This window comes from Oncorhynchus nerka, linkage group LG2 (assembly GCF_034236695.1).
Source record: "Oncorhynchus nerka isolate Pitt River linkage group LG2, Oner_Uvic_2.0, whole genome shotgun sequence".
Taxonomy (NCBI): Eukaryota; Metazoa; Chordata; class Actinopteri; order Salmoniformes; family Salmonidae; genus Oncorhynchus; species Oncorhynchus nerka.
In genome coordinates this window covers 9,840,319-9,853,501 of record NC_088397.1, presented here as the reverse complement: position 1 = coordinate 9,853,501, position 13,183 = coordinate 9,840,319, and the positions used below count along the sequence as shown (strand labels likewise).

Sequence of the window (13,183 nt, the reverse complement as noted above, 5' to 3'; positions counted from 1 at the left end):
AATCACATTGTAGGATTTTTTATGAATTTATTTGCAAATTATGGTGGAAAATAAGTATTTGGTCAATAACAAAAGTTTATCTCAATACTTTGTTATATACCCTTTGCTGGCAATGACAGAGGTCAAACGTTTTCTATAAGTCTTCACAAGGTTTTCACACACTGTTGCTGGTTTTTGGCCCATTCCTCCATGCAGATCTCCTCAAGAGCAGTGATGTTTTGGGGCTTTTGCTGGGCAACACGGACTTTCAACTCCCTCCAAAGATTTTCTATGGGGTTGAGATCTGGAGACTGGCTAGGCTACTCCAGGACCTTGAAATGCTTTTTACGAAGCCACTCTTTCGTTGCCCGGGCGGTGTGTTTGGGATCATTGTCATGCTGAAAGACCCAGCCACGTTTCATCTTCAATGCCCTTGCTGATGGAAGGAGGTTTTCACTCAAAATCTCACGATATATGGCCCCATTCATTCTTTCCTTTACACGGATCAGTCATCCTGGTCCCTTTGCAGAAAAACAGCCCCAAAGCATGATGTTTCCACCCCCATGCTTCACAGTAGGTATGGTGTTCTTTGGATGCAACTCAGCATTCTTTGTCCTCCAAACACGACGAGTTGAGTTTTTACCAAAAAGTTATATTTTGGTTTCATCTGACCATATGACATTCTCCCAATCTTTCTTCTGGATCATCCAAATGCTCTCTAGCAAACTTCAGATACTGATGTTTTCCCTGCTGTTTTCCCTGCTGTTTCCTCTGCTGTTTCCTCTGCTGTTTCCCTGCTGTTTCCTCTGCTGTTTCCCTGCTGTTTCCCTGCTGTTTCCCCTGCTGTTTCCCTGCTGTTTCCTCTGCTGTTCCCCTGCTGTTTCCCCTGCTGTTTCCTCTGCTGTTTCCCTGCTGTTTCCCTGCTGTTTTCCCTGCTGTTTCCTCTGCTGTTTCCCTGCTGTTTCCCTGCTGTTTCCTCTGCTGTTTCCCTGCTGTTTCCTCTGCTGTTTCCCTGCTGTTTCCCTGCTGTTTTCCCTGCTGTTTCCTCTGCTATTTCTTCTGCTGTTTCCCCTGCTGTTCCTCTGCTGTTTCCCCTGCTGTTTCCCATGCTGTGTCCCCTGCTGTTTCCTCTGCTGTTTCCCTGCTGTTTCCCCTGCTGTTTCCTCTGATGTTTCCCCTGCTGTTTCCTCTGATGTTTCCCTGCTGTTTCCCTGCTGTTTCCTCTGCTGTTTCCTCTGCTGTTTCCCTGCTGTTTCTGCTGTTTTCCTGCTGTTTCCCTGCTGTTTCTGCTGTTTCCTCTGCTGCTTTTCCCCCTGCCTGTTTCCCTGCTGTTTTCCCTGCTGTTTCTGTTTCTGCTTTTCCTCTGCTGTTTCCCCTGTTTCCCCTGCTGTTTCCCCTGCTGTTTCCCCTGCTGTTTCCCCTGCTGTTTCCCTGCTGTTTCCCCTGCTGTTTCCCCTGCTGTTCCCCTGCTGTTTCCCCTGCTGTTTCCCCTGCTGTTCCCCTGCTGTTTCCCCTGCTGTTTCCCTGCTGTTTTCCCTGCTGTTTCCCTGCTGTTTCCCTTCCCCTGCTGTTTCCCCTGCTGTTTCCTGCTGTTTCACCCTGCTGTTTCCCCTGCTGTTTCCCCTGTTTCCCCTGCTGTTCCTGGAAAGAAATGGGTTGGTGGCACCTGCTGTTTCCCCTGCTGTTTCCCTGCTGTTTTCCCTGCTGTTTCCCTGCTGTTTCCTCTGCTGTTTCCTCTGCTGTTTCCTCTGCTGTTTCCCCTGCTGTTTCCCTGCTGTTCCCCTGCTGTTCCCCCTGCTGTTTCCCTGCTGTTTCCCTGCTGTTTCCCTGCTGTTTCCCTGCTGTTTCCTCTGCTGTTTCCCTGCTGTTCCCCTGCTGTTCCCCTGCTGTTTCCTGCTGTTCCCCTGCTGTTTCCTCTGCTGTTTCCCCTGCTGTTCCCTGCTGTTTCCCCTGCTGTTTCCTCTGCTGTTTCCCTGCTGTTTCCCTGCTGTTTTCTCTGCTGTTTCCCTGCTGTTTCCCTGCTGTTTCCCTGCTGTTTCCCTGCTGTTTCCCCTGCTGTTTCCCTGCTGTTTCCCCTGCTGTTTCCCCTGCTGTTTCCCTGCTGTTTCCCTGCTGTTTCCCTGCTGTTTCCCTGCTGTTTTCTGCTGTTTCTGTTTCTGCTGTTTCCCCTGCTGTTTCCCTGCTGTTTCCCTGCTGTTTTTCTGCCCTGCTGCTGTTTCCCCTGCTGTTTCCCTGCTGTTTCCCTGCTGTTTCCCCTGCTGTTTCCCTGCTGTTTCCCTGCTGTTTCCCTGCTGTTTCCCCTGCTGTTTCTGCTGTTTTCCCTGCTGTTTCCCCTGCTGTTTCCTCTGCTGTTTCCTCTGCTGTTTCCCCTGCTGTTTCCCTGCTGTTTCCCTGCTGTTTCCCTGTTTCCTCTGCTGTTTCCCTGCTGTTTCCTCTGCTGTTTCCCTGCTGTTTCCTCTGCTGTTTCCCTGCTGTTTCCCTGCTGTTTTCTGCTGTTTCCCTGCTGTTTCCCCTGCTGTTTCCCTGCTGTTTCCCTGCTGTTTCCCCTGTTGTTTCCCTACTGTCTCCTCTGCTGTTTCCCTGCTGTTTTCCCTCTACTTTTACATTCCAAACTGGTCAATCGGACAAATACCCGTCCTCACAATGTTTGACCACTGCTGTTGTGATGTTGACCTCTCCACGCCCTCACACAGCCACCCCCAGACTATATTGTGACTGAAGTATGCTCTTCATCCCAACAAAGTACCAGAACAATAGTGTATGTGTGTGTGTGTGTGTGTGTGCGTGGGTGTGCGTGCGTGTGTGTGTGTGTGTGAAAGACAGAGCGAGAGGATGAGCATGTCGGTGCTCCACACCCAGACAGGTTTAATTCCCATCCCCCGTATCCAGTGTCAGAAACCCCACCAACCACAGGAGGCTGCTGAGGGGAGGACGGCTCATGATAAACCATGTTTTTGATTTGTTCAATACCATTCTATTTATTCTTTCCAGTGATTACTCTGAGCCAGTCCTCCCATATTAAGGTTCCACCAACCCATTTCTTTCCAGTGATTACTATGAGCCAGTCCTCCCATATTAAGGTGCCACCAACCCATTTCTTTCCAGTGATTACTATGAGCCAGTCCTCCCATATTAAGGTGTTACTATGAGCCAGTCCTCCCATATTAAGGTGTTACTATGAGCCAGTCCTCCCATATTAAGGTGCCACCAACCCATTTCTTTCCAGTGATTACTATGAGCCAGTCCTCCCATATTAAGGTGTTACTATGAGCCAGTCCTCCCATATTAAGGTGTTACTATGAGCCAGTCCTCCCATATTAAGGTGTTACTATGAGCCAGTCCTCCCATATTAAGGTGTTACTATGAGCCAGTCCTCCCATATTAAGGTGTTACTATGAGCCAGTCCTCCCATATTAAGGTGTTACTATGAGCCAGTCCTCCCATATTAAGGTGCCACCAACCCATTTCTTTCCAGTGATTACTATGAGCCAGTCCTCCCATATTAAGGTGCCACCAACCCATTTCTTTCCAGTGATTACTATGAGCCAGTCCTCCCATATTAAGGTGCCACCAACCCATTTCTTTCCAGTGATTACTATGAGCCAGTCCTCCCATATTAAGGTGCCACCAACCCATTTCTTTCCAGTGATTACTATGAGCCAGTCCTCCCATATTAAGGTGCCACCAACCCATTTCTTTCCAGTGATTACTATGAGCCAGTCCTCCCATATTAAGGTGCCACCAACCCATTTCTTTCCAGTGATTACTATGAGCCAGTCCTCCCATATTAAGGTGCCACCAACCCATTTCTTTCCAGTGATTACTATGAGCCAGTCCTCCCATATTAAGGTGCCACCAACCCATTTCTTTCCAGTGATTACTATGAGCCAGTCCTCCCATATTAAGGTTCCACCAACCCATTTCTTTCCAGTGATTACTATGAGCCAGTCCTCCCATATTAAGGTTCCACCAACCCATTTCTTTCCAGTGATTACTATGAGCCAGTCCTCCCATATTAAGGTGCCACCAACCCATTTCTTTCCAGTGATTACTATGAGCCAGTCCTCCCATATTAAGGTGCCACCAACCCATTTCTTTCCAGTGATTACTATGAGCCAGTCCTCCCATATTAAGGTGCCACCAACCCATTTCTTTCCAGTGATTACTATGAGCCAGTCCTCCCATATTAAGGTGCCACCAACCCATTTCTTTTCACCCCCGACCTCCTGATTCTCTCTCCGTCTCCCCCTCTTCCTCACCCTCTTCCTCACCCTCTCCACAGGCTTGTTTTGTCAGAGCCTTGTCGTCCGGTTGGCGCTGGCACAGGTCCCGCCATGTTACGAGGGCCAGGCTGTAGCTGGACGGGCCAGCGGGCACTCCACCCACCGATTCTGCTGACTGAGCCCGTCCCACCATGAGATAATGCCATTCCACAGAGATCCGCACTAAAGCCCCTCTTTTCTGCCCCACAGGTATATAAAGAGGGGGCGGCTGCAGAGGAGAGGACACGCACCACTTGGGACCCCTACTCCTCTCTATTACCACTGCTACTACTACCTCTAGTCCTCCCTCACGCCTCTCTCTCTCTACTCCTAACAGAACACAGGCACTAGCGAGCCGAGCTAAAGCAGAGCAGCAGGAAACCGTCTGTATTGAGTTTGGGCCCGTCGAGCTAAAACCTAACCTACGCTAGTATGGATATTGCCATCCAGCACCCCTGGTTCAGACGTGCCATGGGCTCCATGTATCCCGCTCGTCTCTTTGACCAGTTTTTCGGGGAGGGCATGTTCGACTATGACATGTTCCCTTACGCTGCCTCCACCATCAGCCCCTACTACAGACAGTCGCTGTTCCGCAACTTCCTGGACTCCACCAACTCTGGCATGTCTGAGGTAACAACTAACCTGTTCAACCTGACTGATTGATCACTGTGCTCAGCATTGGAAGTGTTCAGTTTACCAGGCTAAGCTGCTCTGTCCTCTGGGGAAGAATAGGATCCACTAAGACCTATTCATTCACCATCATTCTAAATCTGTAGTCCCTTTAGTTTAGTTCAAACTACCCAAATGTATGATTTGCATGTTTCTTGTCTATCTTTATGGATAGAAAGCAGACTTGGTTGTCAGTGTTTGATGGGGAAAGATGTAATACTTCATAGACAGAAGATGTTGTCCTGGCTAACAGAGAGAGCTTGTGTGTCCTTGGGGGAATCGAATCATCCCCAGGTCGTTGCTGTAAATGAGAATGTGGTCTCAGTCAACAGACCTGGTAAAATAAGGGTGAAATTAATCAATTGAAGCAGAGTTATTAGTGCCATGATGCATTGGTTACATCCTCTACAGTTTCATTGGTTGAACAGTATGCTGTTTTCCTATAAAAAAGAGGATTCGCAAAATGGACTGAGATTGGACAGATTTGACTCGTACTGTAATTGGCCCTAAGGTGGTCTATGTGTACATATCTTTCACAGAGATACTCAATGTATTTAATCTAGGAGGCCTTCACTGAATTCATTACTAATACAGGGAGATGTAACAGTTATAAAGAAGAGAAAGCTGAGTGGGGGAGACAAGGACATGACCCTGGGGAAGTCACTATACTAAATCAGAGAGAAGCAGTAGCACTAGCCAGATCTGTTATTGAATGGCTATGACAGCAGTAGCACTAGCCAGATCTGTTATTGAATGGCTACGACAGCAGTAGCGCTAGCCAGATCTGTTATTGAATGGCTATGACAGCAGTAGCGCTAGCCACATCTCTTATTGAATGGCTATGACAGTAGTAGCACTAGCCAGATCTGTTATTGAATGGCTATGACAGCAGTAGCACTAGCCATATCTGTTATTGAATGGCTACGACAGCAGTAGCACTAGCCATATCTGTTATTGAATGGCTACGACAGTAGTAGCACTAGCCATATCTGTTATTGAATGGCTATGACAGCAGTAGCGCTAGCCAGATCTGTTATTGAATGGCTAGCGCTAGCCATATCAGTAGCGCTAGCCATATCTGTTATTGAATGGCTACGACGCTAGCGCTAGCCATATCTGTTATTGAATGGCTACGACAGCAGTAGCGCTAGCCATATCTGTTATTGAATGGCGCTAGCCAGATCTGTTATTGAACAGCAGTAGCGCTAGCCATATCTGTTATTGAATGGCTACGACAGCAGTTATTAGCGCTAGCCATATCTGTTATTGAAATGACAGCAGTAGCGAGCCAGATCTGTTATTGAATGGCTACGACAGCAGTAGCGCTAGCCATATCTGTTATTGAATGGCTACGACAGCAGTAGCACTAGCCATATCTGTTATTGAATGGCTATGACAGCAGTAGCGCTAGCCAGATCTGTTATTGAATGGCTATGACAGCAGTAGCGCTAGCCAGATCTGTTATTGAATGGCTACGACAGCAGTAGCGCTAGCCATATCTGTTATTGAATGGCTACGACAGCAGTAGCGCTAGCCAGATCTGTTATTGAATGGCTATGACAGCAGTTATTGAAGCAGCTAGCCAGATCTGTTATTGAATGGCTATGACAGTTAGCTAGCGCTAGCCAGATCTGTTATTGAATGGCTATGACAGCAGTAGCGCTAGCCAGATCTGTTATTGAATGGCTGAATCTGTTATTGAATGGCTACGACAGCAGTAGCGCTAGCCAGATCTGTTATTGAATGGCTATGACAGCAGTAGCGCTAGCCAGATCTGTTATTGAATGGCTACGACAGCAGTAGCGCTAGCCATATCTGTTATTGAATGGCTACGACAGCAGTAGCGCTAGCCATATCTGTTATTGAATGGCTACGACAGCAGTAGCGCTAGCCATATCTGTTATTGAATGGCTACGACAGTAGTAGCGCTAGCCATATCTGTTATTGAATGGCTACGACAGCAGTAGCGCTAGCCAGATCTGTTATTGAATGGCTACGACAGCAGTAGCGCTAGCCATATCTGTTATTGAATGGCTATGACAGCAGTAGCGCTAGCCAGATCTGTTATTGAATGGCTACGACAGCAGTAGCACTAGCCAGATCTGTTATTGAATGGCTACGACAGCAGTGGGTCTAGCCAGATCTGTTATTGAATGGCTACGACAGCAGTAGCGCTAGCCATATCTGTTATTGAATGGCTACGACAGCAGTAGCGCTAGCCATATCTGTTATTGAATGGCTACGACAGCAGTAGCGCTAGCCAGATCTGTTATTGAATGGCTACGACAGCAGTAACGCTAGCCAGATCTGTTATTGAATGGCTACGACAGCAGTAGCACTAGCCAGATCTGTTATTGAATGGCTACGACAGCAGTAACGCTAGCCAGATCTGTTATTGAATGGCTACGACAGCAGTAGCGCTAGCCAGATCTGTTATTGAATGGCTACGACAGCAGTAGCACTAGCCAGATCTGTTATTGAATGGCTACGACATCCTGCTATCCTATACCGCTGTAGTAGATGTTGCTGATTGTCAGTCGCTCTGGATAAGAGCGTCTGCTAAATGACTTAAATGTAAATGTAAATAAGAGAGTACAGAGAACAGAGAGGTCAAATACCCCTACTACTGGAGCTGTAAACAACGATAAGAAGTGCATTTTGCAGTTTGCAAGACTATTGCAAGTACGTTGAAAATGAGCGGCAAATGGAATGCACTAATCTTGAGTGATTCTCAGCAGGGAAGAGCTCAGAGACTGCTGCAGTGTTATCCACCAAGTCTAAACCATGCTCTGTCCTGCCCATAATATACTGACTCATTCCATTACTAGCTCAAACTGCATTTCAACTTGGGTTATATGCCAGGATATCAGAATTTCAATGTCCAAACAACATGGAGTGTTTTGGTGACTAGTGACACACGTTTTGTTTTGCAGCATCTATACTCACTTCAGAAATGGATCATCTTCTTCATATCTCTCTGAGATATGACTCCATGACAACATATAGAACTGAACTGATATGGAGGGGAAAAAATACATTTCAGAAGATGAGCATCACTGTGGTTCCCAGGTTCCCGCCACCCGTGACCTTTAACCCCTTTCCCTCTATCTCTCCAGGTCAGGTCCGACAGGGACAAGTTCTCGGTCTTCATGGATGTGAAGCACTTCTCTCCTGATGAACTCAACGTAAAGGTGACTGATGACTATGTGGAGATCCAGGGAAAGCATGGAGAGAGACAGGTGAGACCTCCCACCATCGGTGACCCCTGGTTGGATGGGTTAAGATTCCATCCCATCTAAGCAGCACACACCCTAATCTCTCTGGACGGACAGGCTGAGCTAGCTCATAACTACCACTGTGACTTGTGGTAGTACACCCACTCCTGAGTTCAAACACAATCCCTCTACTATAGCTTGGAACACCAACGCCTGGTTTCTCACATGTGCACATATATATCAGTGGGGGCTGCTGACGGGAGGACGGATCATAATAATGGCTGGAACTGAGCCAATAGAATGGAATCAACACCATGGAAACCATGTGTTTGATGTATTTGATACCATTCCACTGATTCCACTCCTGTCATTACCACGAACCCATCCTCCCCAATTACCAACCTCCTGTGACATACTGTCTATACTGTACATGTATAGTGTGAGTGCCTGCAGGCCTGTCACATGGAAACCTCCTGTGACATACTGTATATACTGTACATGTATAGTGTGAGTGTCTGCAGGCCTGTCACATGGACACCTCCTGTGACATACTGTCTATACTGTACATGTATAGTGTGAGTGCCTGCAGGCCTGTCACATGGAAACCTCCTGTGACATACTGTCTATACTGTGCATGTATAGTGTGAGTGCCTGCAGGCCTGTCACATGGAAACACCCTGTGGCAGTAGTTGAAGCAACAAGCGCACCAGATACTGTCATCACTGTGCTTTCCAGGTCAGTGCATTCATCCTTAGGCAGGTTGCTCCTTCCAACTACCTAGACAGAGCCACTGCTACAACAACCAGCATGAACCAGCCACGTCCTCAAAGAGATGCTAACAAGATGTGTTATTAGATTCAACATTTTGAGTCAGAGGAGAATTTCTCAACCTAATTAATGTGTGTCGAGCACACCCACCCACCCACACACCCACCCACCCACCCACAGCCTTGTTTTGTTTACTCTGGGAATCGGTCGGCTTACGCGCATTGCCCCTCATACGAATTCAATTCAACCCTTTTCTAGGCCCATGTTCAGCCAGGATGAAGTCCAACAACCAAGCAGTTACGTGTCCTCAGATGAAACTATACACACTTTGCTGGGAAAAACATCTCCAATGATAGAGATTCCTACATAACCAATGGGACAACAAAACAAAAGGATTTAAGAAGAGGGTCACATGACTTAACCCTGGCTTTCTACTTCCTGCGTAAACAAGCAACAAATCGGTCACCCCAGGGGTACCGCGGGTAATAAAGCTGCCGTCTTTCTCCTGGCTGTACTGAAGGGCTTTACTGAGCAACTCTTTCTAAGAGAAATCATTTCATTTTCTGGGCCACACAGTGACACAGAACAAATGTGATGTATGTTAGTCATAGAGGTGAACGTGACCCACAATGTTTTGAGTTTTCCTTTGTAAGAGTTAAGAGTCATTAAATTAGATTACAATATGCTACTTATCTCTCTCTTCTCTCTCTCTCTCTCTCTCTCTTTCTCTCTCTCTCTCTCTCTCATCATTTATTTTCATTCTGGATGTTAGTGGCCTCCAGGGCCAGGCTGAGTGGGGGAGCCGTTGTAACTAAGGAACGTTTTGCTTTCTCTTACGTCCTTTCTGCGTCATTCCCAGCAGCCGCATATGTTTTTTTCTTAGAGTGCTGAATTCATATGGTTAGGCCTATATCTGACAGTGTGAAGGGATAATGATTTAAAAAGCACCATAAAAAAACGTTCATCATTTTCCATCTAAAGTGTTGAACGTGGACACTACATCGTTACTCTCATCCTCATTTGTCTCTCTCTTGTCTCCAGGACGACCACGGTTACATCTCACGTGAGTTCCACCGCCGCTACCGCCTCCCCTCCAGCGTGGACCAATCGGCTATCTCCTGCACACTGTCCACCGACGGCCTCCTGACCCTTTGTGGCCCAAAGGTCACCGGTGGCGGTGGCGACCTCGGCCGTGGCGACCGCAGCATCCCCGTCACCCGCGACGACAAGACTAACACCGCCCCCTCCTCTTAAGAAGAGGGGCGTGCTGCCGGCTGGGTGGCACTGGGGATGCGGGGGGTGTCGAAGGGCGGAAGGGGGCATGCAGGGGGGGGGGCTTCTCTTCCAAATAAAGCAGCCGTGTGGCTGGGGCAGGGTGCGGGGGGCTGAACAACACATTCCTTTACCCCCAAAGTCTCCCCACCCCCTCGCCCCTCCCCTCACCACCCTACCCCAATCCCTCTCTCCCTGACTCCACACTTAGAAGATATCAGTGTATTTCTAGTCTAATATTTTCTCCTTTTTTAGACTATCCTAGACTATTATGGCAGTGTTAATATTCTGGCTCTGATTATGACTCATGACCCATGAGGATGGATAAAGAGAGGGATGGTTGGGGCTTAGGGGGGACAACAAAACAAAAGGATTTAAGAGAGGGTCACATGACTTAACCCTGGCTTTCTACTTCCTGTGTAAACAAACAACAAATCGGTCACCCCAGGGGTACCGTGGGTAATATTTCACCCAGTGAGGAAGCTGCCGTCTTTCTCCTGGCTGTACTGAAGGGCTTTACTGAGCAACTCTTTCTAAGAGAAAGAGAGGGAGGGAGGGAGGATAGGGGGGAGTTAGGGTTAAGTACATACCATTGTCTGGTCCTATAGGACTGCTGTAGTACTGAAAAGGGCTTCCATCATTGGGCTTATACCACCACCTGGCTTTTTTCCATTCCTGTGTCACGACTTTTTCCAAACCCTTCTCTCTTGTCCTTGAGTATTTCCTGTCCTGTAGCGTTAGCCCTGTTCAGCTGATATCTGCTCACTACCTGAGAAGTAGAAACAATAAAACTGTAATATTAACCAAGAAGCAACCCCTTGTCTGTACGTTCTCTGTTTCATCAAGTATTCATTGGATGTGAACGTATCCGTTGCGCAGGTCAACCGCAAAGCTACTGAGCAAAACTAGACCACATATTCATTGTAATAGAGGTGAGAGTGTTGACTCTCTAAGAGCTGTGATTAATCTTATCCTCTTCTTAATCAGTCACCTAAATAAGTATGAAATAAGTGGCACGAGAGCAAAAGAATAAGACAGAGAGAGAGAGACTGAGACAGAGAGAATGAGACAGAGAGAGACAGACAGAGAGACAGAGAGAATGAGACAGAGACAGACTGAGACAGAGAGAATGACAGAGAGAGAGAGAGAGAGAGAATGAGAGAGAGAGACTGGGACAGAGAGAATGAGACAGAGAGAGAATGTGAGAGAGAGACTGGGACAGAGAGAATGAGACAGAGAGAGAATGTGAGAGAGAGACTGGGACAGAAAAATGGAGACAGTGAGAAAGAGAGACAGAGATAAAGATAAGGGAGTGAGAGGAAAAGAAATAGCAGAGCCAGGGTCAGTAGTGCCAGTGGTGTAAAGTACTACTTAAGTAGTTTTTTGGGGTATCTGTACTCTACTTTACTATTTATATTTTACAACTTCTACTCTACTACATTCCTAAATAAAATTATGTATTTTTTGCTCCCTGACACCAAAAGGACTTTTACATTTTGAAAGCTTAGCAGGACAGGAAAATGGCCCAATTCACACACTTATCAACAGAACATCCCTACTACCTACTACCACACAGGGGATACACATAGGGGATACATAGGATCTGCAGTACACACACACACACACACACACACACACACACACACACACACACACACACACACACACACACACACACACACACACACACACACACACACACACACACACACACACACACACACACACACACACACACACACACACACACACACACACACACACACACACACAACAAAAACAAAAAGGTGATATAAAACAGAGAGGTCTACTTTCTTGGGGACCTGAATATTGACTGGTTTTCATCAAGCTGTCCACTCAAGAGGAAGCTTCTCAATGTATCCAGTGCCTGTAATCTGGTTCAGGTTATTAATCAATATACCTGGGTGTTTACAAACACTACAGGAACAAGATCATCCACATGCATCGATCACATTTGTACTAATACTGTAAAACTTTGTTCTAAAGCTGTAAATGTGCCCATTGGATGCAGTGATCACAATATAGTGTCTATATCCAGGAAAGCTGAACAGCTGGGCCTAAAATAATGTATAAGAGATGATACACAAGATTTTGCTGTGACTCTTATGTGGATGATGTTGGTCTGATGTGATGATACACAAGATTTTTGCTGTGACATCTGGTCTATGTGGATGATGTCTGATGTGAAAAACAAAATTGATTTGGCATCTGATGTGATTAATGAGGGAGACGCTGGTCAGCATCCAGACGCTGGTCTGATGTGATTAATGAGGAGCATCCAGACGCTGGTCTGATGTGATTAATGAGGAGCATCCAGACGCTGGTCTGATGTGATTAATGAGGAGCATCCAGACGCTGGTCTGATGTGATTAATGAGGAGCATCCAGACGCTGGTCTGATGTGATTAATGAGGAGCATCCAGACGCTGGTCTGATGTGATTAATGAGGAGCATCCAGACGCTGCACTTGATGCATTTATGAAATGTCTTCTTCCAATTATTGATAAACATGAACCTGTTAAGAACTGTTAAGGCTCCATGGATTGATGAGAAATTTAAAAACTGTATGGTTGAAAGAGATGGGGCAAAAGGAGTGGCTAATAAGTCTGGCTGCACATCTGACTGGCTAACTTACTGCAAATTGAGAAATTATGTGAATAAAATCAACAAAAAGAAGAAGAAACTGTATTATGAAGCCAATATCAATGATATAAAGAAGCTACCGAGGATGGTAGCTGACTCTAAACCACTCCTATCTGTCATATCTTTAATCTGAGCCTAGAGGAAAGTCTTTGTCCTCAGGCCTGAAGGGAAACCAAAGTCATTCCGCTACCCAAGAGTGGTGAAGCAGTTTCACTGGTTCTAACAGCAGACCTATCAGCTGGCTGCCAACTCTTAGCAAACAGTTGGAAAGAATTGTGTTTGACCAAATACAATGCTATTTCTCTGTAAACAAATGAACAGTCTTTCAGCATGCTTATAGAAAAGGGCACTCAAC

At 46.6% G+C, this 13,183-nt stretch overlaps 1 protein-coding gene and 1 pseudogene across 1 annotated transcript; both read left to right on the top strand.

Annotated features, from left to right (window-relative positions):
• Nucleotides 1-572: 572 nt before the first annotated feature.
• Nucleotides 573-4,379, top strand: LOC135573584 (keratin-associated protein 9-1-like; annotated as a pseudogene).
• A 105-nt stretch (nt 4,380-4,484) lies between these two features.
• On the top strand, nt 4,485-10,223 carry cryaa (crystallin, alpha A). Its single transcript, XM_065022882.1, has 3 exons — nt 4,485-4,871; nt 8,027-8,149; nt 9,935-10,223. Exons 1-3 carry the CDS (start codon nt 4,674-4,676, stop codon nt 10,145-10,147), a joined length of 534 nt encoding a protein of 177 aa, XP_064878954.1. The 5' UTR covers nt 4,485-4,673; the 3' UTR covers nt 10,148-10,223.
• Nucleotides 10,224-13,183: the final 2,960 nt, after the last annotated feature.